This window comes from Thermobia domestica, chromosome 12 (genome assembly GCF_964235325.1).
Source record: "Thermobia domestica chromosome 12, izTheDome1.hap1.1, whole genome shotgun sequence".
NCBI classification, from domain to species: domain Eukaryota; kingdom Metazoa; phylum Arthropoda; class Insecta; order Zygentoma; family Lepismatidae; genus Thermobia; species Thermobia domestica.
In genome coordinates, this window is record NC_137465.1 from 104,802,404 (window position 1) to 104,829,759 (window position 27,356).

At 35.8% G+C, this 27,356-nt stretch overlaps 2 protein-coding genes across 2 annotated transcripts in view; one reads left to right on the forward strand and one right to left on the reverse strand.

Moving 5' to 3' along the window:
- Window positions 1-25,826, forward strand: part of LOC145666061 (uncharacterized) — a 47,143-nt gene extending 21,317 nt beyond the window's left edge. Inside the window, exons 3-5 of the mRNA XM_081733159.1 lie at window positions 8,919-9,112; window positions 12,208-12,318; window positions 25,664-25,826. Of these exons, the coding sequence (XP_081589285.1) occupies window positions 8,919-9,112; window positions 12,208-12,318; window positions 25,664-25,826 (468 nt within the window). The remainder of the gene's footprint in view (window positions 1-8,918; window positions 9,113-12,207; window positions 12,319-25,663) is intronic.
- LOC145665767 (uncharacterized) overlaps window positions 1-27,356 on the reverse strand; it is a 153,424-nt gene that overhangs the window by 125,628 nt on the left and 440 nt on the right. The window lies entirely within an intron of this gene.

Sequence of the window (27,356 nt, forward strand, 5' to 3'; positions counted from 1 at the left end):
TTCAACATTGACTTCTTCAATATAAATCCTGATTTACCAGAATACTAAAAGGTCACTGTAAACAACTAATTGTACACTCCGCATCAAAATAATTGCGACAGCCAACACCGTGCAGCTAGGCCACCTTCTTATCCCATAATCGTCTCTGGTAAAGAGAAACCCTCTCTCTTCTCCTTTCTTCTCTCCCACACTAAAATTAGCTAACAACATGAACGCATTTCTAATTTCAAACTACACATGTATTACTATCGATAAAATGAAATAACAAAACCGAGACGAGACAACATTCATAAGTTTATTTAGGGAGAGACTCAAACACACAAAATGTAAAATTCAAAGCAATGGATGTCTATTACACAGAATTTCAGAAATGAGGCAGAGAGAGAGAAGGCGAGAGAAGAACAAGAAAAGGGACAACAGATAAAAATGTGGAATTCTAAACTTAGTAAGAAAAGAACCTAACATTATAAAGTTCCGTTACCAGAAATCCAACATTAATATAGAAATAACGTTTGTCTTTTATATATTTTTTCAGGACTATTCGAATATATAGAGGATGCTTGAAACATTCATTAACTCATTTTCAAAAAGGATTGCATACTCAATTTCCAGTAGAACTCTAGATCTCACACACACATCTAAGATACTGTCAAAAGTTTAACACATGATTTGCTTCCGCGTGGTTCGGTTGTAAATTCGGTTGTGTTCATTGGACATACTGATGCAAACTACATTCTAATAAACCCAGAAGGTATCGTACACCATATCTTCCATTCCAGACTACTAATGCAAAGTGAACAAAAAAAGAAAAAAACGAAAAGGAAAAGGAAGAAAGAGAGAAAGATAAAATTGAATGAGTGCTATTTTACTGGTAATTTTTTTATCAGAAATATCCTGTATTAAAAGTCCAAACCCTATCATAATGAAAAGTTACAAATGTTCAAATGGAAAATTGGATGTTCCTTATAGATGTAACAGACCTTGCATGTTTCAAATTTCAACGTGAATAAATCTCATTGAATTATAAGATGGAAACAAATGTGTCAAACTAGTATAAATAAAATTTTGTTTTCAAATAACAAAGAGGTTGCCATTTTCTAGTCTTTTCGGAAGATTTATCTGTTCCAAACATCCAGTATCACTTTCATCTCTTGCGAATATAACGTTGTAATTTGCACAGATAGAATGAACATGCTAGAGATCAAACGGATCATAGTATCAGTCGGATAATGTTGGTTAGCTTACGGACCACCACTGGATTGAGGATTGAAACCCGTAGTGACCCGGTAATTTGACTGAGACTCGGTATTCCAGTTGATAAAAAAGATGTTCTGCTTATTTCGTTGCGTTTAAACGATATTTCTATCAGAGATGACGAGGACTGGAGATGTTATCCCCAGAGCACGAAAAACTCGACGCTGAAGTTGCCAGTTAATTATATTCTCTAGACCAGGTCTATCAGTCTCTCGTTTCAACTTTGGAACACGCACATGCACATGAAGTGCGTGTGTACATGACAGAGAAAGGGGAGAAGTGAAAGATGCAACGACAGGATAGGGAAACGTCAAGAAAGAGAGAGGGACGAATATAAATATGAAACATACTTATCATAACAGTGTATGATGAAGATCGCAAACACTGTTTATTCAAATTCTCTCCAGTGATGCTTTAAGTTCTCCAACAGAAGATAAATCTCTGTTTGCAGCCATTATTTTATGCGAAAAAGTTATACTACCGTCGGGGAATCGAACCGAGATTTTTTGCTTGGAAGTCTGGTACTTTACCACTACAAAACCGATTGCTTTACCCTAACTTTGTTCAACAAATGCTGTAATACTATTTCTTTCTGAGGACGATAACAGGAAAAGTGTTTACTGCAAATCAATGAAGTGTTTCGAATATCCTGGTAAATCCCTTGCCCTTTCCTAACCAGCATTCGTAAATCGTCTCTATCATGATAAAGGTGTTTGCTTCCACATTCTTAAGAATTGCACGTCTAATATGAGAAATCGATTCTTCACTATCACTTTGTAAAAAATGATAACAGGACTTGATCCTATGCTGGAGAGCTGTATTACTCGTAAATCCATTACGTTACCGCTACACTACCATGCCACCTGAGACTAAAAGCCAATTATTAATTACTTTAGCCTTGATCATTGGAACGATCAAACATCTTCCTGTAAGGTTATTTGCATCTAAGTGCACAACGAAATTAATTTATTCGACGTCATAGGGAGAAATTAGTGCCCACGAAAAATATAAAAAATATAGAAAACTTAATAAGTCATGAATCAAACGACCAATCTGGATGAAATTTTCAACGTAGATTACTTTTGTGCATGGAATGCTTTTTATCATTTCACTTTGATGGTGGAATGGAGAGACGGGGGAGGACAAGGGGATATAAAAAAATCAATGTAAATAAAAATAAAAGTGACTGTTAATGAGTTAATAAGTCTTGAACCACCGGACAGATCTGTATCAAATTTTGAAAATGGATGAAGTTCGAGCCTGGAGTGGTTCTCATCATATCACTTTGACGGCTAAACTTAGAGGAGTGGAGTGGAGGGGAAAGATATATAAAAATAAATAAAACTTAATAACTCTTGAGCCATGCGACCTATCTCGATCAAGTTTTTAACATAGATGAGGTTTGGGCCTGATATGGTTTTTAATATTTCACTTTGACGATAGAACTTAGAGAAGGGGAATGGGAAAGGGAGATATGTAAACATAAATAAAATTTAATGGGCCTTATGCAGAGCCATTTTGATGTATGATTAACGTCATACTGAAAGCCTCACTAGTCCATGAATTATATGTTAGTCTATCTCTTTAGTATGGCACTAATAACGCTTCAGAACAACTCTGCATAAGACCCAACAAGTCTTGAACCACAGTACCAATCTCGATAAAATTTTCTACCTAGATGAAGTCCGAACCCGAGATGGTTTTCCTCACATCATTTTGATGGTGTAACTAAAGGAAGGGGGAAGGATAACAACATTTAAAAGAGAACGAAAAATGACCGACAGTAGCATCGAATCTATAATTTATGAAGTCGATAAGATGAACAATGACACATCTCATGCCGTTTACATCCAAATTGAGCCCGCAACATAGGGAGGGGGAGACATATAAAAATGATCAAAATGACCAATATCATTCACGAATTCATAGTTTTCTGGGTGGCTGGGATGAATAATGACACTGAAGATGGCGTGCTCCGCAACATGGGAAGGGGAGGGGATATATAAAATTCATCGAAAATGATCGATATCAAACAGCTCTTTAGTAATGGTAAAAAGTGACTAAATAACGGAGCATATTATTATTTTTTCTCAATTTAGCCAAGCAAAGCGGCCAATTGATGCTAATAATAATAATAAGGGCAAAACTACTGCATAAGATGTTTTTATTTCTGTATTTTTTCCTTTATTGTATGCTGTTTCCTTTATTAGTGGGCACTAATTTCTCTCTAGGTCGTCGAATAAATGAATTTCGTTGTGCACTTAGGTGCAAATAACCTTACAGGAAGATGCTTGATCGTTCCGAAGATCAAGGCTAAAGTAAGTAATATTTGGCTTCTGGTTTCAGGTGGCATGATAGAGTAGAAGTAACGTAATGGAGTTACAACTAATAAAGCTGTCCAGCATGGATTCAAATCCTGTTCACGCCAAAACTGCATTTTTAACAAAGTGATAGTGAAGGATCGATTTCTCATATTCGACATGCAATTCTTAAGAATATGGAAGCAAAAACGCTTATCATGATAGAAACGATTTACGAATGTTGGTTAGGAGAGGGAAAGGAATTTACCAGGATATTCGAAACACTTCATTGATTTGCAGTAAACACTTTTCCTGTTATCGTTCTAGGTAAGAAATATTACAACATTCGTTGAACAAAGTTTGGGTAAAGTAATCGGTGGTGTAGTAAAGTACCAGACTTCCAAGCGGAAAATCTCGGTTCGATTCCCCGTCGGTAGTATAACTTCTTCACATAAAATAATGTCTGCAAACAGAGATTTATCTACTGTTGGAGAACTTAAAGCATCACTGTCAAGAATTCAAATAAACACTGTTTGCGTTCTTCATCATACACTGTAATGATAAGAATGTTTCATATCCTGTCGTTGGATCTTTCACTTCTCCCCCTTCTCTCTCAAGTACACACGCATTTCATGTGCGTGTCTGTGTTCCAAAGATAAAACGGAGCAAGACACCGATAGACCTGGTCTAGAGAATATAATTAACTGGCAACTTCAGCATCGAGTTTTTCGTGCTCTGGGGATAACATCTCCAGTCCTCATCATCTCTGATAGAAATACTGTTTAAACGCAAGGAAATAAGCAAAACATTTTTTTTTATCAAACGTTATATTCGCAAGAGATGAAAGTGATGCTGGATGTTCGGAAGAGATAAATCTTCGGAAAAGACTAGAAAATGGCAACCTGTTTGGTTATTTGAAAACAAAATTTCATATATACTAGTTTGACACAAATTTGTTTCCACCTTATAATTCAATGAGATTTATTCACGTTGAAATTTGAAACATGCAAGGTCTGCTACATCTATAAGGAACATCCAATTTTCCATTTGAACATTTGTAACTTTTTATTATGATAGGGTTTGGACTTTTAATACAGGATATTTCTGATAAAAAATTACCAGTAAAATAGCACTCATTCAATTTTATCTTTCTCTCTTTCTTCCTTTTTCTTTTCGTTTTTTTTCTTTTTTTGTTCACTTTGCATTAGTAGTCTGGAATGGAAGGTATGGTGTACGATACCTGCTGGGTTTATTAGAATGTAGTTTGCATCAGTACGGCCAATGAACACAACCGAATTTACAACCGAACCACGCAGAAACAAAGCATGTGTGTAAAACTTTTGACAGTATCTTAGATGTGTGTGTGAGATCTAGAGTTCTACTGGAAATTAAGTATACTTTCCTTTAAGAAAGAGATTAATTTATGTTTTAAGGATCCTCTATACGTTCGAACAGTCTGAAAAAAATATATAAAAACAAACGTTATTTCTATATTAATATTGGATTTCTGGTAACGGAACTTTATAATGTTAGGTTCTTTTCTTACTAAATTTAAAATTCCACTTTTTATGTGTTCTGTCTTTTTCCTTCTTCTCTAGCATTATCTCTCTCTCTCTCTCTCTGTGTCTGTCTATTTCTCTCTGCCTCATTTCTCAACCTCTGTGTAATAGACATCCATTGGTTTCAACTTTTCGTTGTGTGTGTTTCAGTTTCTCCCTAACGCAAGTTATGAATCTTGTCTCGTGTCGGTTTCGTTATTTCATTTTATCGATAGTAATACATGTGTAGTTTGAAATTAGAAATGCGTTCAAGTTGTTAGCTAATTTTAATATGGAAGAGAAGAAAGGAGAAGAGAGAGGGGCTCTCTTTACCAGATACGATTATGGGATAAGAAAGTGTCTATTGGGTAGCCTAGCTGCACGGCGTTAGCTGTCGCAAGTTTTTGATGCGGAGTGTACAAATACAAGGATGTCTTCTTATGCAGCTCAGAAGATACTCGTTATTTCAGGGGTGAGATACATAAGAAGTGAATAGATAGAAACGCTTTATTCCATCACCCTTCCCCACCTATTCCGTTAGGAACACGTGAGCAGATTGATGAGCAAATCGAGCTATTGTAAGATGATAAAATTATAAGAGAAACTCATACTAGTAGTTATGTATCTCCTCTGATAGCGGTGAAAAAGCCGAAGGAATTTATACTAGTTTATAATCTACAGGCTTCGAACAGTTATACGTAGCATTTTCTTTTCATCTAAAATACCCTTCCAATTCACGGAGGAAGTTTTACAAGTACTAAAATAAAAAAAACTAATTGCAACACTGGACATTTCCCAAAGTTACTTCCAAATTTAGTTGCACCAAAAAGTCCTAAATATACGACTCTAGAGGTAAATCATACGCGCAACAGTTATAAATTCGAAGTATTGTGTTATGGGTCAAAAGACTAGTACTCAAGCATCATCTGTAGCACCTAAAATGATATGAAATATTTTACGAAAACGCATAAGCTCTTTGCTGATGACCACGTTATTGGATCTCATGCATGGTAACAGAAACTCTCTGATTTGAAACTTTTATTTCAACGACTGCAAAACATGATTTTCGTCGTAATTTGAAAAAGATGCATTTGTTATACAACGAGCTAGAAGTATAAGAATTCCGAGTTTTAGCAGAAAAATTAGCATTTCATCGAAAATGGCTAATAAAATTAGGAACTTCAAGAAACGAACTACTAAAATTTTTCTGAAAAGTTTCAAGGGGCTTTGTTCATATCTCCGAGGTCACATTAAAGAATTCACGACCAACATAGAACCTTTTCAACAAGTTTTTACCAAATATTCTAAATTTAAATGGAATCAACCATGCAATGAATTATTGAAATACCAGGAAGTTCATTGTAAACGCACAATCTTTTTATCACTTTGATGGTAAGCTAGAGATAAGATTGTATACTGACGCAAAGTCATATCAGATGGGAGGCCTACTAGCTTCCTATAACCACCGAACAGGCGAAGAAAAAGTTGTTTAATACTGCAGCCAACGACTTACAGAAACCAAATTAAAAGTTGTTTGACAAATTGAATTGTACGGAATTATTTATGCTTTATGCAAATTTAGATACTTTTTACTTAGTCGGAAATTTAAATTGTTCACAAATTCAAATACCTCACATCACTAAACACGGCAATTGAGCAAATATCCACGTTATAAACTTTTCTTAGCCGACTACAATTTCGACATATGTTATATAGAAGACAAAAAGCATCAAGTGAAAGTTATTAACCTTTCAGAACAAAAAAAATATGGAGGATAAGAACAATCAAGACGATACGTACTTACATCAAGCACCGGATGATCTGCATACTTACTGCTGAAATCCACTGAAGATCATACTCTTCAAATACATCACCAAGAACCGTTGAAGAATATGCGTGAACACCGCAAGGATGATTCATATGCCGATGTAATTGTTGTTTTACAAGGAAAAGAACCTTAAAAAGTTCCACTCCAAGAGCCGCTAAATATTTCCGATTAAAAGAGAACTTGCTTTACCGCAGAATTGAGATTACTCTATCTTTTATGAATACCAAAATTTTGGCAGACCAGTGGTTCGATTTAATTCATAAACATTAGTCAGCACCTCATTTAGGCTTTACCTAAGCATAAAAGAACGCTCTCAACAAATATATGCCAAATATAAAGTCTTTCTTAGCTTTTGAAATCAAGAATTGTCAAGAGCTTCAGCTACTAAGAGTTTCCGAAGAACTCGCAAGCGGAATTGTCACATCATCCACCAGAACATATAGGCAGAAGATGGATCTTTGACAGTTTAAAGCCATTTCTCAGTAAAGAACGAAAGGTAAAATATGTTTTAGTGGCTATAGAAACAAACATTCTCTAGGTCGTAACGAAACCTTTTAATAGCTCCACGGCAGATACACTTGAACAATTTTGACTGCAAGATATTATTTCACGCATCGGCACCTTCTGCTTCCTACATTTGGACCAGCACCCTATGCAAAGAGCGAAGAATCTTCATAATTTAGCACAAGCGTACAATTTTGAATTCAAATTCTGCCCTGCTTTTAATCATCGAGATATTTGCCTGATAGTAATAAACAAGACTCTATTTTGTTCGTTAAAATTCTTTGTCCAACAAATCATAAAATGTGACCAAAGCTCTTGCCACAATTAACCGATCTTCAGATTGCTCCAGATGACATTCAAACTTCGCCACAATATGCTGTAGCCATTACCATCTGTGACCTGGTGTATATATATATATATATATATATATATATATATTAATTAAAAACGCCAAAGCTTCGGCAGACTCTTCTTTAAGCAAGATTATGTACTTTTTCTGACCCTGCTTTGGTTATAAAACAAACTGATGAACGCTTCAACTCCTAACTATATTTTTGTGACAGCGTTGTATAAATGATCCGTGCTTTTTGATTTTGTGCTCTGTGTTCCAGTACCTCTTTCCAGTGTACATTGCAATCAATGTGCGGATTCCTGACCACAGAAAAATAATCCTCTGGCTTAGTTTTTTATTTACGCCACGGGGTGTAAGGTTCCTTGTCTTTCCACAATATGTGCTAGATGTAAAACTACTCACACGACAATCACGAGAAACACGTCGCCAACGATCGACAAGTAAGGAAGATCCAAGCAATCTGCAATATTTCTGCAAAAAAAGCGACAGAAAATCGGGACCACAGAAGCCATAAGTCAACTCCGTCTGTTTTGTACTGACTTCCCTCCTTCTTCCCTTGTAGACGAAATCTTTAGCATTAGATTTCTTAGTTACTAACCTTCTTCTTGCTTTGGGATCTAGTCCATGCAAACTACATCTTTCAGACTACATAATTCTGCTATTAACATATTTTCGACCATTCCTTGACTTACCTCCTTTTTTCCTTGTCGTCTTCATTTAAAAACAATGTTATTAAATTTGTTATGAAACAGCTTCAGTTTTCAGTATATTTCCACATAATACTATTTTGAAGTAATACAACCTGTAAACATCCGCATTTTATCAACAATGTTTATGTAGATATAATGTTCCAGTATTCTTATTAGGTAAACAGATTATACTTATCAATTGTTGTTGCTGATGTTATAGTGTTTGGAACTAACAAAAAGAAAGTAGAAATTAGCTCAAGGGGACAACACTTGGATGTTGAAGAGTTCAAAACTTTGGATTTCTTTTTTTGTTGTTCTACAAAAGTATATGAAATAGTTAAAATTAAAATGCTTTTGAAATCCTGGAAATAAAAGTTTTGTTTTCATATTAGTGAAAATTCTGAAAATATTTTTTCTGCGATGTTACTTATTTCTTTACTTTGTTATTGACAGCTTGTATATGGATTGTCTATGCCTGTAAAAATCCCATACAGAACGTTGAAACACACAATATTTTTAGAAGCCACCTATCCTGTTCCGGAATCGTTTGAAAAAGCCCAGGAAGGAAACGAAATGATGCTTCGTAGAAGTATTCGAGATGTTGAGAGAAGACATGCGTACAATAAAATTGAAAGTGTGTTATATGAGTAAGTAGAACAATTCACCGTAGTTGTATTGAGAACCAATCAAGAAGAATGAAAATAGATTAAGATGTGATTAAGTTATAGAGATAACTTATCTAATCTGACCTATTTAATAAGTTACCAGAACCCATTGTCATTCTGCTGGAAGGTCGTTAGATAACACTATGGATGTAGATGTGTGCCAGTTCGTTGTGTGCGGATCACAATGTATGCATGCAATGACAGAAGGACGCCAGCGAAAGTCTGTTATGCAACTAAATACCTGAGCGTGGCCTGATGGGTAGTGCTCCCAGAGCATGGGTGGTTGTTCAGTATAACCGCCTCCTGCGTGGGCTTTGATTTGTCATTAATGTATATTATCTTGAATAAAGGTTTCCATAACAACATGTTCATTCTCTGCTCCCTTGATGGATCAGGGAAGATGGTGGCTCGGGCTCCCTAAGTGACCGTACTCTCCGTGTGAGAGTACGAACACTAAACAATCAATTCTTTGAGGTAAGTCTGGTTTGCAAGTTACACCCTCACGATTATCCCTGACCCCTGCTTATTACCAAGAAGGTCTTGCTGGCATTGGTACAAACAGGAGCTGCGATTTCAATAGAAGGTTGTTCTATTCAGCGACGAGGATCGTCTCGATCTCGGAGACATTGATAGCGTTGAGCTGTGCATGGATGTGCAGGTGAGCAATTCAGTGCGTTGTACACGTTTTATGCTCCGTCCTCTGCAATATATATATCACCGGATCTAACATCTATCGGACACTATGAGAAATCCTCGGATATTACCTAACAGCACGCATATCTCCAATAACGACCATTGTCCAGATACCCAAACATCTATAGCGAATGTGGGAAGTCATACTCCTGTCGTGTGTCAGCATTTGTACGACTGGCTACAAGCACGAACAGCTGCTTCTTGCACCTATTACGAATGGTAGGGAGGTAAATACTGTATGTTTTCATATCAGGTATTGTATATTTGTGCTACTCCGCGGTTGCCATGCTGCGATCACTACCATCTACGATCACTTTTTGTTGCGTGTAACTTTGTACCAGTTTGCAATTTGGACTTAAATGCGGTCCGTAGTAGAAGCTCTTAAATGCCCATCCACTGGAGTATAATTAAAAGAATAACATATAATTATAATATAACACGTTGTAAAATATGAAATGAAATCCTTTAGTTTTACGTTCAACGATCAATGTAAGTTTTGTTATACCATGTAAGCCAAAGGAAAAGGATAACTAGTTAAAGTGAATGATCATTAAATAATTGGTGGAATGATAATGTGGAAGTAAACAGGAGGCTCAATACCGCGATTTAATCCATCCCAAACTTCCATGGCCTGAGATCGAACCAGTGAACTCTTGCTCCAGAGGTGAACGTTCTACCATGTTACCCCTACTATACGTTAATCTTTATTATGACTTATTATTACTAGAAATACATAGTACGTAATTTTGAGGAATGAACAATATGATTTTCCACTGTGTTGTTTGTACTTTAAAGATATAATGTGTTACCCAGATTTGTGCGTTCTATCATAACTGTATTATACTCAACGGTTTACAAATGTTCAAGATACGCCTTAGGTTGGTTGTTATTGGCCTATATGACCCTGAGAGTTTTATATCATAATCATTATTGCTTGTAAAAATTGCAACTAAGAAGAAATTTAAACATTCAAATTATCACGATTTTCACTATAGAATATGACGTACGAAAGGTTAGAATTTTAGCGACATGCCGTGAGAGTGCTTGGATCCAGCAGCACTCTCTTTTTCGTACGTTTAGTGATAAATGCAGGATAAAAGATTACGTACCAAACAAGTATTGATGCGTAGAGAAGCGAATAGGGCAACTGTGCAAGCGTCACTAAGTCTAGTGGATGTCAAATCGTGTAATATAAACAGTCGACTGAATTAGAACGGGGCATTATGCTCAACTTACGGGAAATCACCTTCTTGTAACGCAGTATTGGTGAGTATACATGGCACGCAACAATGATTCTATGTGAGTGTGTGGAAGCAATAGAAAGATGAATGGATAGTGAAGCCCGTAATATGTCCACGCCACGGGACGACAGGTATGTTATCCGTACTTTCATGATGGACCGTAGAGTGTCGTCCACAGTGTTAGTTTGATCCACAATACCTTAACAGGTATGGACTTGTCTGCGTCGACGATTTCACAGTGGCTGCTGAACGATGGGCTGGCTGTATCATATCTATGCTTCGTTCTCAATTGAGCCAGAACCACAAATGCACAGGCTACGAATGCCAGTAAAAATCGCTGGGGCACTGACTAGTATACAGTCGTGTCTTTGGACAAGTATCGCTTTCTGTAATGATGGCGTATACGCGTTAGACGGCACCGTAATTAGCACAATCTAGCAACATGCATTGTCGTAGTTCATAGAGATCGAACGGAAGTTGTGATGCCATTAGCTACAACACAATTTCTTCTGCTTCACATTGAGGATAACGTACCAGCTATCATTGTATCACTGAAGTTCTGGAGGTCAAGGTTATTCCCTTCCTCGGACAACAATGGACTTCATATCTCTGTAGAACAATGTCCGATGACATATATCCCCTGGAATAGACAAGGCTGCTTCGAGGAATGAAGTATATCATGCCTTTCTTATTTAATGAATCATGTTGATCAGTGTATTCTTTGTCACGGTCTTATACTAGTCGGTATCGTAGTCTTATAGACTTCAATTCAAATAACGTGGCAGGTAATTAGTGAGGAACACGTACAATGACTGATTCGATGTCACGACATATAGAGACTTTGATTAGAACACGTGGTAGCTTCACGCCACACTGATTTATCAAGGTCTGCAAACGTAATCATTTATGTATAGTTAAGGTAACAAATCTGCAGTACACTCCCACATGTCTTCGTTGTTACAATTTTCACAAATGGCAATGGATATTCACTGTTAATGTATGCATGTGTAATCATGTGAATACAATTAAATAATAATAATAATAATAATAATAATAATAATAATAATAATAATAATAATAAAATATTAAATATTTCTGGTCAAAGCTTAGATGTTACTTACCATTAATAATTACTCTTTCCAGTAAAGGTTTCAACGGCTCACAGTGTATACTAAGAACCATCTGTGAGGCTGCAGAAACTCCTCTTTTTCATGAAAATGGACTCGTTGGAGAAATTTTGCATATAGTGCTTACGTAAGTACAGTTTATTAGAATCATATAATTTCGTAACAAAGGACATGCAATCTAAACCTATACCACAATAAACTATACTGACAAACTGTAAGAGGTGATTCCTTACATCAAAATAAGAGAAAAAGTTCATATGGATCTATGGCGAAAAGTTAATATTTTCAGAGCTAGGGCTATCCAAAATCGCGAAAAAAGTCAAATTTCAAGAGGTCCTATTTCGAGCTCTAGAAACGGTGGATGGTGGTCCTTATTAGCATAAAGGAAGTCACGCATATGCAATCCAAAAATGCATATTTCATTAACCTTTAATGGGTGTACAGAATATTTCATACAGGGTGAAATTCCCAGACATGACATGAACCTAATTTTGAGATATGTTCCGACTTTATGATTGGTCCAAAGTAGGCAAACGTTACGCCTTGATAGCAGTGAACATGGAATCCGTTGGTGCGGTGTCGGAAGTGTTAAGAATCGTCAGCAGTACAGTCTCTCGTACTCGGGAGAACGCATGCTGCAATATTTTCTTTCACGTTTATAAGTGAAGAAAACGTGAAATATACAGTGACGAAATACATCGCATCACATGTTATTCCGAACACACACAGACACACACACACAACATTAAGCTGTCGGTTCCTAACACTTCCAACTTCCCTCCGAAGCATTGGATGTCCATTGTGTTCAAGGCTAACCTCCTGCCTACTTTGAACTCTCCTTGAAGTCAGGGTATATCTGAAAACTCAATTGAGAGCATATGTGAGAATTACACCCTGTAGGGAATGCCCTGTACACTTATTGAAAATTCATAAAATATGCACGTTTGGATTGCGTTTGCGGGCTTCCTTTACACTGATAAGGACCACCATCCATAGTTTGTGAAACTCCAAATAGTACCTGTTGAAATTTGGCTTTTGCGCATTTTGGACAGCCCTAGTTCTGAAACTATGCACTTTTCGCCAAAGGTCCATATGAACATTTTCTTTTATTTTGATGTGATGTATCACCTCTTAAAGTTTGTTGGTATAGTTCATTAACACCCTATATATATACACACTATGTAAATTCATTGATAGAAGGACTTCGGAGGAAATATGGTAAGTGACAAAATATATGTTTGATTTAATAAGAATGTGTAGAAAGAATTGGGAATAAGTGGCAGATGTTCTCTAGTAACTTTGTAATATGAGAATGATTAACATGAAATTTATTGTATTAGGAGTACGATATTGAAGTTGAGGTATTTTAGTGTAATTCTAAATGTAATTTGAGTAACAGAATATATATACACACACAAAAAAAAAAAAACACTTACGAAGTTTTTCTTCCAATTACAACCATTTCAAGAAATATCTCACCCTATTAAATTTAGCAAAACTTCATAAAGATTTTTAGTTCATTAGTATCCTTTTAGTCAAAAGTACGAAAATTAAAGTTTATTTATTACAAGGTGAGTTAGAAGATATATAATGCGAAAATAATATTCCAATTTCAATTAAATCTTCAGTGTGCAGGAAATAAATCGTCTATTCAGTTGTTTATATTCATGTAGAACATAAGTTAAATAGTTTTATAATTCAAAATTAGGTTTATAATACAACTAAATTAAATCAATTAAATGACAGAACCGTAATATTCATTAAAATACTAACGATAGTGTCACAATTAAAAAGTGGTCACACTTGGATAAATTTCTAACCACGCTTATTATACTAATTTGAGGATGCTGAATTCTACTATTTCTATACACATCTGTCCATAAGGCCACGAGAATAATGACGTCAAACTTGGGATATTTATGTTTATTTGTATTCCACATTTGATATCATTCTTTTAGGAACCTCATGGACACGAATGTTTAAAAATAGTTTTATTGGAGTCAGCCACCTCAAGTTAGTATGAAACTTGCAGTTAGAAATGTATCCAAGCGTGGTCATATTACTATTGACATAAGTAGTACTTCAAAGATCCAAACTTTGAGGTCAATTTTCTCGTGAGTCCATAGACAGATATGTTTAAAAACAGTTCCACTGTATTTACCATATTCAACTTAGTGTACACTGTACAATTATATATTTATCTAAGTGTTTGGGATTATTTGTGTGTTTAACAGTGTGTGTGCCTTGAGCTGGCAACAGTGTTCAAGTTGCTTAACGCTTTTCTATTGTTTGGTGTGTGTGAATGTGGAGGCAGCAAGAGCATGCAGTTTTGGTGGACCATATATCATGGTAGAAATCATACAACAACATAGCACAAATAATAAGCCATCGTATTACAAACATTTACAACTAAAGACCTTGTGAATATGTTTATTCTCGTGTATTATTTTTGTGTGCAAACTGAAGGTGTAATCATTAAATACAGTGAATTTATATTTGGTTGCATTCATGTGGTGTACGAATCAAGCTTTACAGTCCACTAGTATGAATATTGTTTTTAGCATTGTTATTGTACTTTAGTGAAGTAACAAATACATACATTCATATTGTACATTGGTCCTATCCGGGCCACATGAGGCAAAGATCTGCATACAGAGGCCAGTTAACAAGAATAAACACGTTTGTTCAGGCCTTTGATCCAAATAAAGGCAATATAGAAGAAATACGTGCACGCTTAAAACATCTAAATAACGTCTGGTCAAAGTTGCAGGAGGTGCAAGATACTATTGAAATTGATCAAATTGAACCCGAAGCGGAAGCAGTAAACGCTCGTGCAGAAATTGAAAATGTGTATTTTTCTTTAGAGGCTCAAATGCAAGCACTTGTTTTAAAGCATGGAAATAAAGAATCAGCTGTTAATAATAGCACTAGCAGTAGCGCACAAGTTAAATTACCGGTCATACAGTTGCCTGCATTTGACGGGAATTGTAAACATTGGTTATCATATAAGGACACTTTTATATCTCTTATTCACGAGAATAAAGACATTTCCACAATACAGAAGTTTCAGTACCTCCGAACTTCTCTTAAGGGCGAAGCGTTAAACCTAATTGAAAATTTACCAATTACCGAAACAAATTATTCAGTAGCATGGCAGTTACTCGTTGACAGGTATTCAAATAAAAAGCTAATTGCTTCTTCTTACATTCACGAAATACTACAAATCAAGCCAGTGTATAAAGAAAATGTAAGTGAACTTCGCGCTTTTATAAATACAGCTACTAGCAATATGAATGCGCTACAAGCACTTGAGCCAAACGTAAACCTCACAGACGTAATTTTGACCCAACACTTTGTATCAAAATTAGATGCAGCTACTAGAAAGTCATGGGAGCTTCAAAATACGAATTCTAATTTTCCTGCTTTATCAGAATTCTTTTCGTTTCTCGAGAAACGTTGTCAGGTGCTTGAGTACATGAGAACTAGTATTGATGGTGTGAAGCAGGGTAGTAGCGTACAAAACAAACAAACAAAAAGTATTCAGTCATCAAAGACTTATTTATCAACATTTTCAAATGCATGTGAATTTTGTAATAGCCAGCATCCCTTATATTCTTGTTCGTCTTTTGTGAATGCGGGACACGGCCAAAAATTAGAGTGCATTCGTAAAAATAAATTATGCATGAATTGTTTGAAAAGTAATCATTTTTTGAAGAATTGTAAATCGAGAGGTTGTAAAAAGTGTTCCAAAAAGCACAATACATTATTGCATGTAGACGTAACAAAGGACAAATCAGTGCGGTTTCCAAGTGTAAGCAGTGCTACGGTGCAAGAGCGTAGTAACAACTCAGATTCCAGTGAAAATTTAGGGCAAGTGTCATATTGTGCATTAAAGGTTAGGCCTAACGCAAGAGTGTTGTTATCTACTGCAATAGTAAAAGTAAGGGATAACAAGGGAAATTTGGTTCCTTGTCGCGCGCTTCTAGACAGTGCTAGTCAGACCAATTTCATAACAGAGAATTTGGTGCAACAATTGAACATCAAACGGTATAGACAGTATACTCCAATTCAAGGTATAAATCAAGCAATTTCTAATACAAAGTACTCTGTAGATATTTGTGTCCATTCATGTGTTAACACATTTTCATTGAATATAAGTTGTTCAGTTCTCCCTCACATTACAAGTAAACTACCGGAAGAAAGAATTAATTATGACGATTGGAACATTCCCAAGGACATTGTTCTAGCAGATCCTACTTTTAATACGCCTGGAGACATAGATATTCTTTTAGGTGCGGAAGTATTCTATATAATTATGAAGTCAGGACACAAAACACGGCCAGGTGATTTTCCAGTGCTTCAGGAGACAGAATTGGGATGGATCGTGGCAGGACGCATTCCTCAAGAACGTGACCCCCATATTCCATTAACAACATGTTTTGTGAAGACAAACATAGATCTACAGCAACAACTTCAAAAATTCTGGGAACTAGAAGAAATTACTGTTACACCTAGATCAAGCGAAGAGCTTGTATGTGAGCAACATTTCGTTCAGAATACAACAAGAGATCATACAGGGCGTTTCATTGTACGATTGCCTTTGCTTGAAGACCGTACAGTTTTAGGCGTTTCTTATCAGCAGGCATTGGTTAGATTAAAGCAATTGGAAAGAAGATTCGATCAACACCCGGATTTTGAAGCTAAATATACAGAATTCATGCAAGAATATGAAGATCTTGGCCACATGGTAAGGATAGATGAGCGTAAAAAGGAGGACGTCAGCGTTGCATACTATTTGCCACATCATGCAGTTTTTAAGCCTACAAGCTCTACAACCAAGCTCCGTGTAGTGTTTGATGCTTCAGCAAAATCTGACAGCGGAAAAAGCCTCAACGATATTCTCTTAGTTGGTCCTACAATACAGCAAGATTTGTTTTCTATCATTTTGCGCTTTAGAACTCATTCGGTAGTATTCACTGCAGATATCGCTAAGATGTATCGCATGATTAATGTTCATCCAGAAGACACGCCATTACAACGTATATTGTGGAGAAGATCTAGAAATGATCCGATTCAAGTTTTTGAGTTGAAAACACTAACGTATGGTACGGTATGTGCTTCATTTGTGGCCACAAGATGCCTACAGCAATTAGCAGACGAAGAAGGGCATAATTACCCTGTAGCAGCAGAAATATTACGTCGAGATTTCTATATTGATGATGTTTGTAGTGGCATGAGCAACATACAGCAAGCTCTAGAGGTCCAGAAGCAATTGATAGAGTTACTGGGAAAGGGAGGTTTTACACTTAGGAAATGGAGTTCGAATGATCCAAGGTTATTGGAATCCATCTCGCCAGGGCTTCGAGAAGTGCAGCGTCCAATCAAGTTCCATGAGGGCCAAGGTGTCAAGGCATTAGGATTGTCATGGCATCCAGACAAGGATATATTTCTCGTTGAAGGCAAGACGTCAACAATGAAGGTTCAAGAGTGCATTACTAAACGCCAGGTTGCTTCAATCATTGCCTCTATATTCGATCCATTAGGAATAATTTCACCAGTTGTCATTTCATACAAAATATTTTTGCAAGAATTGTGGCGGCAAAAGGTTCAATGGGACGACAGTATACCAATGGAATTAGCAAAGAAATGGACTAAATTGTACAAGCAACTTCCACTAATCAATCAGATTAAATTCGACAGATATGTACTCGTTGAAGGAAACATAGCGGAGATTCAGATCCATGGTTTTTCAGATGCTTCTTAAAGAGCATATGGAGCCTGCATTTATATGCGATCGATCAATCAACAAGGAGAAATATCAGTTAAGTTATTATGTGCTAAATCACGTGTGGCCCCAGTCAAGAAAATCACTCTCCCACGTCTGGAGTTATGTGCAGCAGTTGTTTTGGCAAAATTAGTTCACAAGATTTTACCGAATTTAAAATTGAACATAAGTAGCGTCCATCTATGGACTGACTCCCAAATCGTGTTGGTATGGCTAGCTTCTCCGTGCAACAAATGGAAACCTTTTGTGGCCAACAGAGTAGCTCAAATTCAAGACTTAACTGACGTTAGCTGTTGGAAACATGTAACTTCTTCAGACAACCCTGGAGACTTGATTTCAAGAGGAATAGATGCAGTTTCCATAAAGGACAATTCATTATGGTGGCACGGTCCACAATGGCTTTCTATTTTAGAATCTAATTGGTCAGTGACAAGTAAGGATTCATTGCAACCAGATCAAGTTCCAGAGAATAAGGGAACCATAACATTGACAGTCACTTTAGACAATTGGTGCAATAAAACCATAACAAGATTCTCAAAATTGTCAAGGTTAGTTAGGACAATAGCATATTGTAGACGTTTCGTTCATAACATCAGACACAAGCAAAACAAACTAACAGAAGGTCTTTCAGTACAAGAACTCCACACAGCGCTCCATGTTTGCATCAAATGGACACAAGAAATTGGGTTTCACAGCGAATTGCAGCATCTTCGTAATGGAAACATTGTTCCGTCAAGAAGTAAATTGAACATTTTACATCCATTTTTAGATAGTGAAGGCATGATCCGAGTTGGAGGAAGATTGGAGAATAGTCAACTTCCGTTTGACGCCAAACATCAAATAGTTCTGCCTTCAAATCAACACTTAACAAAACTTATAGTTGAAGCAGAACACTTAAGATTACTTCATGCTGGACCCCAATTATTAATATCATCACTACGCCAGAAATATTGGATCATCAGGTGCAAACAGGTGGTAAAACAAGTCATCCATCATTGCTTCACGTGTTTCAAGTTAAAGGCCAGTGGTTCAAAAAAAAAAACTTATGGGACAGTTGCCAGCAGCTCGTGTGCAGCAAGCCAGACCATTCCTAAACGTAGGCGTGGACTACGCGGGAGCGTTTTACATAAAATCAGGAGCAGTTAGAAATAGATCTGTACGTAAGGCATATGTTGCATTATTTGTTTGTTTATCCACCAAGGCAATACATCTGGAATTGGTAACAGATCTTAGTGCGCAGTCATTCATAGCAGCTTTACGCAGATTCATAGCCAGACGAGGAAGATGTCTCAATATATACAGCGACAATGGCACAAATTTCGTTGGAGCCAACAACGAATTGAAAGAATTGTATCAGCTGTTTTCATCAGATCCTTTTAGTTCTCAAGTTCATGATTTTCCATCGCCCGAAGGAATTCAGTGGCACTTCATACCACCAAATTCGCCGCATTTTGGAGGACTATGGGAAGCCGGTATAAAATCAATGAAATACCATCTAGTTCGTATTACAAAGGGTGCAGTGTTAACATATGAAGAGTTTGCAACATTACTGACACAGATTGAGGCCTGTCTCAACTCTCGACCACTTACAGTGCTATCAAGTGAACCTAACGACATCAGTGTTCTCACCCCTGGACATTTTTTAATTGGAGAAGCACTTACAGCTTTACCAGAGCCTAACCTCACCGATCTACCACACAACCGCTTATCTCGTTGGCAGAAGATACAACACCTAAAACAACACATTTGGAAGAGATGGTCCCGAGATTATTTACATGGTCTTCAACAACGCTCTAAGACAACTTCACCGCAACACAATCTCAAGGTCGGAGATGTAGTTTTGCTGATTGAAGACAACGTTCCTGCATTGCAGTGGAAATTGGGCATCATTGAAAAAGTGTTCCCAGGAAAGGATTTCTTAGTTCGTGTAGTGACGGTTCGTACTACAACTGGAACATATAAACGTTCCATCAACAAACTAGTTGCATTACCATATAACAAGGATTAGAATTGAGATTTGAGTAATCTAAAAATAAGTACAGTTCTTCAAGTTTTGTGTTTGTTTCGTTTTTTATATGTATCATTTTGTTTTATTTGGTCAGACCTTAGCTGACCAACAGGGGGGAGTATGTTTGGGATTATTTGTGTGTTTAACAGTGTGTGTGCCTTGAGCTGGCAACAGTGTTCAAGTTGCTTAACGCTTTTCTATTGTTTGGTGTGTGTGAATGTGGAGGCAGCAAGAGCATGCAGTTTTGGTGGACCATATATCATGGTAGAAATCATACAACAACATAGCACAAATAATAAGCCATCGTATTACAAACATTTACAACTAAAGACCTTGTGAATATGTTTAGGATTGAGTATAGCCCGCTCCCCCCAGTGATTTTTAACGAATCATAAGTGATTCTAACGATTCATACCAGTTCATAATGAATCGGAATCGCGTTATAAAGATTTAAGATGTAAATCTTGTGGTAAGGAAGTTTTAGTATAAGTAGTAGTAGTAGTAGCGGTAGTAGTAGTAGCAGTAGTAGTAGTAGTGGTAGTTAGTAGCAATAGTAGTAGTAGTAGTAGTAGGAACGGGTTAGAAGCCCCGCAGGGGTTGGTTGGGTTCTGTTCTCAATATAAGTAGTAGTAGTGACTCTTCCAGTTCCTGTGACAAAGAACTGGGGGGAGCGGGCTATACACAAGCCTATGTTTATTCTCGTGTATTATTTTTGTGTGCAAACTGAAGGTGTAATCATTAAATACAGTGAATTTATATTTGGTTGCATTCATGTGGTGTACGAATCAAGCTTTACAGTCCACTAGTATGAATATTGTTTTTAGCATTGTTATTGTACTTTAGTGAAGTAACAAATACATACATTCATATTGTACACTAAGCGTGGATACTTTTTATAGTGATAGTAACTTAAAATAACAATATTTTCATGATATTCATTATCACAGTAAATGATGCTTACACTACTCAAGTTGTCAAAATTCATATATATATAAATTCAAAGTCATATATCGAGTTAAGGATAGCAATTGTGGTTTGGAGGTCAATAGATTTTTCAGGATGAATAACGTGATGCAAATCAACTAGTTGCATGTTGTACTTGAGTTCACTAATGTATTGTTCTTATATTTAATCTCTAAAAACACCGAAACTGAATTTGGATAAATGAAGGAAACTGGAAGGAACCATTATAGAAATGATTGAAATAATTGTACTTCGCGTTCGAACACCAATTCGAGAGACTACGAAAGTGATTATTCCATGAAAAATTCATGTTTTATAATAAAAGTTTTAAAATAAATTAGAATAATAGTTCTATAAACTGCAAAGTTTTTCTTTTTTAAAGAAGAATAGCCTTCGAATTACAAACAAAAGTTTTCCCGAATAACTGTGATTCAAAAAATAAAACTTATATCGCTTCAGTTGTATTTCGTTGAGATATTGAAGATCTTTAACTAAGGTATTACAACAACTCAGCATCGAATTCACAAAAGTGAAGCATTAGATGTAGCCATAATTCCTATTGCTTACGTCATGATGAGCGTAATCGAAAAACTTTGTAAGATGTGAGTCATTCAAAGCAGAAGAGATTTACGAGAACAATCCAATCCAATTACCAAGGTTATGAGAGAAGGAGGCATGAAGTTTGTACGGTACGCTATACACGAGAAGACTCAGGCTGGTTTTTACACTATAAGAATTATATATAATATTTGGAGATGAATATTTTAAGCACTGAAAGAAGCTTCAGGCACAGATCTTAATGATAAAATATGTCTAAAATGATCAAAAGTGAACTTCTTTCTGCACTGAGTACCCCATATGTTATTCATTTTGTTATTAATTATTATTTCTAACAAATTTAAGTTTAATCTTTTCTGACTGCCTTTCTCATAATACAGAAAAAAGTACTTTAATTGGAATACACATATAGATAAATACAGTTTGCAGCTAAGATAAGTAGGTGTGCTCTAGGAATTTCATATCGTTTTTCTAGTCAGTTGCCAAACTAATCCGTAGATATATAAGGTCAGTACGTCCCTTTTCAATATGGCAACTGTCAGACTGACACATCATTAATATTTATAATTGCAGTCATAATGTATTTACGTCTGGAATTCTTTTGAACCCCAACTATATTTTGTTGTAGAAACTCCATTTGTAACAATAATAAAATTTGTGTTTGGACATAAGGGATCATTTCGCCATATCCAAATATTGCTGTATTCAGTATGTGAGAGAAATGTAATTACTCTATAAAATTGTAAAAATAATATATTTATATGTTTAGTTCATTTCTGTTTTAAACATTTTAACTAAACATACGAGTATTAGTATTTTTAGTCTTCCAAAATATGGTATGCATAATTATCGGAAGTCTTATTGGACGGTTATGTCCATCTGTCAATAGGTATGAGAGCCAAAACTGTAAAACATGTTGAGAAATGGCTTTTCTGGAATTGGTTCAACATTCCAAGAATAGGATCGATCTCAGAAATTAATCTTCTATTCAAACCGGAAGTGCTTGAAATTAAATACTTCCAGTTTTCCGTTGATCACTATAGAACAAAAGCACCAACAGACTGCAATAAACGATTTTATGGAATCGGTTCAGCATCTCAAGAAAATACACTATCTTCATCCGTGTCTTTCTATTAACACCAGAAGTAACAGTAATATGCTACCAGTTCCCTTTTTCAATATTGATCTCCGTAGAACATAAACTGAAAGAAAGAGCGAGTGGATTCTTGGATTCGATTAACCGTCCCAGCAATAGATCTGTCTCCTTTTTATTCCTGTATTCTAACCGATAGTGAAATCGAGAAAACTATTTTCGATCTCTACGATAATCAACCTAGAAAAAAACGATAAAAAATAATGAGAAGCGGTCTTTTTAATCGCTTCAATATTACAATAATAGGTTGGTTCCCTCCATTAACTCACTTATCGAACCGAAGGTGATAGAAATTAAGAAATCCTGTTTCAATGTTGATCGCAATAAAACAAAATGGTGCTAGATAGCGACAAGCGTCCTTTTATGATCCATTCACTGTCTCAAGGAAAGGTGCAATCTTCACCCGCATTTCTATACTAAATCCAAAAGTAATAGTAATTTACTACTATTTCCGATTTCAATATTTCTCCATAAAGGTAATATAGAAAGAGATAGAAGGGAGTGATTTCTTGAAATTGATTCAGTGCCACAACAACTGGTGTCATCTCTGTTAAACCTCTAATTAAACCGATACGAATCGAAACTAACCGTTTTCCGTTTGAGTATTGATCTTCATAAAGTAAAATCCATGAAAGATAGCAAGAAGCGACTTCTGATGCACATTAAGCCTCCAAAAACTGACTTTTATCTCGACTTTTCTTCCTCTATTCAAACTGGAAGTGTCGAAAATCTACGATGTCCGGTTTCAACACTGATTACTATAGTACAAAACGGAAATAGATAGCGAGAAGCAATTCTCTTTAAATGCATTCAGTACTGCAGGAGTAGGTTTCGTTTTCAACTTTATCCTTCCGCTAACTGAAGTGCTCGTTCTTCACACCTGAAGAATAGTTTTACCCTGTTATTCATTTTACTCGACCGGCGGGAGCTCATGTGGCTCGGATTCCACATTAATCAGTAGGTCCCGTCTCATATAGCCTCGCTGCTGAAAGGGACGCTAAACTACAAATCAATAACAACACCAATCATTTTACTCTACGGGCAACGCCCACTCTTTGCCTTGGATGCCTTCTATCACAAAATCAAGATTAATTACGGGCATTGCTCCTGTCAATACCTAAGCTAGCAGACATGAATGTTCTTGAGTAAACTTGGGCTTAAATGTAATTGAGGCTCTCACCAATCAGCTTAGCGACCCCGAAAATTATGGATTCGACACTTATATCGATCATTTTTGCACGTCACTCTCCTCCCACTCCCCTTAGGGGTGTTAGGAGGTCTTACTTCCACAGTGCTTTCTTAGATTATAAGTAATATATGTATCAAGTTTAGTTCAAATTGCTTCAAGTGTTAAAAGCTGTGCTTATAGGGGAAAGATGGGTAAAGCAGCCACCCTAAGGAATTTTAATTTTTTCAGTACTATAGAAACATGCTAGCAAGTAAGTAAAAGTTTCGTAATGTATTTCTGTCCTTATGTTTTAAGATATATTTAAATAAAGTTGTTTTGAAGAAGCTTTACGGAGTAATTATTGATAATTTCAAGTCATACAAAATGTCAACTTTACCCGACCTAATCGGCAAAGTGGACACGTCTTTCCACAATGTCTGTTACCTATGGGATATCATTCGCGGCTCCATGATCCGGTGTGAGAATTTATGGATTACAATTGACTTGTTAATTTAGGAGGTTAAAGTGCATCTTTATATCTAACAGTCATCTATTAAGAAACCACCTAATCTGAAAGACTGACAGAAACTGTTATCATGGTGGGTTACCTGTAGTCGGAAGAAAGTTACCTAATACTGAATACAGAGAATACAAATAGAAACTACCAAAACCCCACATTTCAAAATAGTCAAGTGCATTTATTAGTTAACAGAACAAAATAGATTAATAACTTTTATATTATTTCGATCAAGAATATAGATCTAAGTCTATTTGAGCATACCTAGCATTGCAAGTATATAATAAGTGAACTGTTGTTTCAATATCAAAATTTTTAGCCTAATTTATACATAATTTAGCAATATTTGGATCAATTGGAGGCGTCGGGCAAAGTGGCCACAGACACAGTGAGATAGAGATAGTCAGTTTACCCGCCTCTGCTTCTGACCACTTTGCCCGATTGCACGCCATCTGTAAATTTATTTTTTTCCTTTGAACAACAAAACTTAAACACTACTAAATAAAATAATAGAAAAATTATTAAGAAGCATTACACTTGATAATAAAAATATATAGTCATCAAGTTCTATATAGCTGAGAGAAAATCATTTATTAAACTAATACTTAACCTTAGATCAATAATAGATGAAAACTTTTTCTTCATACAAACAAAACAACAGTTGAATCCGACCTCTTTGTCATCTAGAAATACAATGGCAGCTAACGCAACTGATTGGGCCTACTTGCGATAAGTGTGAGGTATACACAGGCGAGAAAAATGCCGATGACCACTTTACCCACCGTGGCCACTTTATACTTCCTCCCCCTATACAATCATTATTTTTATACTTATATACAATAATAAATGGTAACCAAAATACAACATTTCTCTTCTGGTTCTAATGGTGGAATATCATGGAACGAACTGTAATAGGAGACGACAAAGGTTTTTGGTATGGATTCCGAATTCTAAGAATATATTTAATCTAATTTTATTCTTTTACTGAAACTTGAAGTATTAATATCTACTAAATTCCACCTTCAATATTTATTCCTACGTACTTAATTATACGAGATAGCGAGAGACTGTTTTCGATGTGGATTCAGCATCCGATGAACAGCTTCCTTCTCCCATTGTCCTCGTATTGCATCTGGAAGCTATAGATCTTCTATTAGCGTTTTCAAGTTCAATTCGCATAGTTTATAAATCTTCCGTAGTTGTATAATGTGAAATAGAACGCATTTGTTTATTTAGAATTGTTACTTTTATCTTACAAATGCCACATCTCATCTTTTAGTTAAGTTATATCCTGGGATTGATAATAATATTGTTTTCCAGGCCATACCAAGGTGATGCAGATGAGGATCATATTGAAGCACATAGACATGGAATAAAAGGAGAAAATTGTAAAAGAATTTATTCTGGATGTCATAATAGTATTCTGGATCTTATTTCTGTTGTAAGCGATGGGAATACTATTCCTCGAAATACAAATTATTAAGATTATGATTGCTTTGTATTTTTCCATCACTATGTTCTCCTGATAACACTACGTTCTTTACCTACTGTACATCAGATTAGGTACCATGCTTATTCTGCTGTAAAAATTGATGATGCTCAAATTCATCTGGGTATCCACTCTTAAAATATACAGCTCTTCTCAAACACTATATTCCGTAATTCAGAAGATGTGTTGCTTAACATTTCTCATTATTTCTAAAAGATTCAGAAAATTCTATATATTATTAGCATTTATCGAAAAAAACACGTCTAAAAATGAGACATACCAATTGATGTATGTTACCAAAAATTATCCGGCCATAGTCTGTCGTGTGCTGCACTGCCAGGATTCATACAATCCATTCAGGTAAGATTATATTCAACTGTTAATAAATTGAATTCACCACTCCTTAGAAAACTAAGGAGAAAATGTTAACCAAATCGGAGATAACCAATCCCGCAAGGGAGCTAAACCTCGAACGCCTGGTTCTAAATAATTTCATAATTAGAAACAGTAATGGTAATACAAGGGGTCGGGGTGATGGTGTCTGGTACGGGAAATCTACCGTACATAAATATCAATATTTGTTATAATATTAACCACCCTATTCTATATGCAAACATTAACGCTTGAAAGAAAGAAAAAATTTCTTCACCTGAGACTACTACGCAGGTAGGTCATTTGTGGTGGAAGTTTAATTTAACTGAGCCATTATGTATTAATGAAGCGTTTCATTTAGTAAACATCTGAATATATACTAAGATATTGGAAGATTAACACTGCATACATCCTTGAAACGGATTGATAGATTAACTTCGCTAATATTTACGGTTAAAAATCACTTAAATTATAGTAACTGTATGTATAAAAAGGAAAAACATTTTACAAAAAGACCAAAACTAATTATTCAAGAACGACATAATTTCTCTCACTATCCTAACAATTTATTCCAGTCGCAGTATTTTCGGGTTTCTGAGTAGTTGTTATGGAGCAGACAGGTTCAAAAGTGGGAATATTATCCATCATAGACACAACATTGCGTTAGTACAAACTATAGGTGCGCGGGTCATTGTTTGAGGAGCGAGTGTTTTGTACTACAATTTGCGCAACTACATAAAAAAACACGCCTCTAACAAGTGGCAAAGAAAATAATCGGGCATAGATTTACAATGTGGAGTCTCATTATTTGTCAATACTCATTACTTATTCATTTATGATTATGTATTTATCTATTTTACTTATTCACATCTTTATTTCATATGGGTTCATACCCGAGACATCCCAAAACGTTTAAAATAACCAAGGACTGCTTACAGCCTTTATGTCCTATTTATTTTATAACCATACCTGCCACTATATATGAGTACCTAAGCACTAAAGCTACTTGTTGTGATCTGTAATGAGATTTCCGACGACATAAATTCGATTAGAGGTCATAAACTCGAATAAAATACTTCAAACATTGACCATCACATGTACAGTTTCGGAATTTTTACCATCACTTAAACTAAAACAGACGAAACCATATAC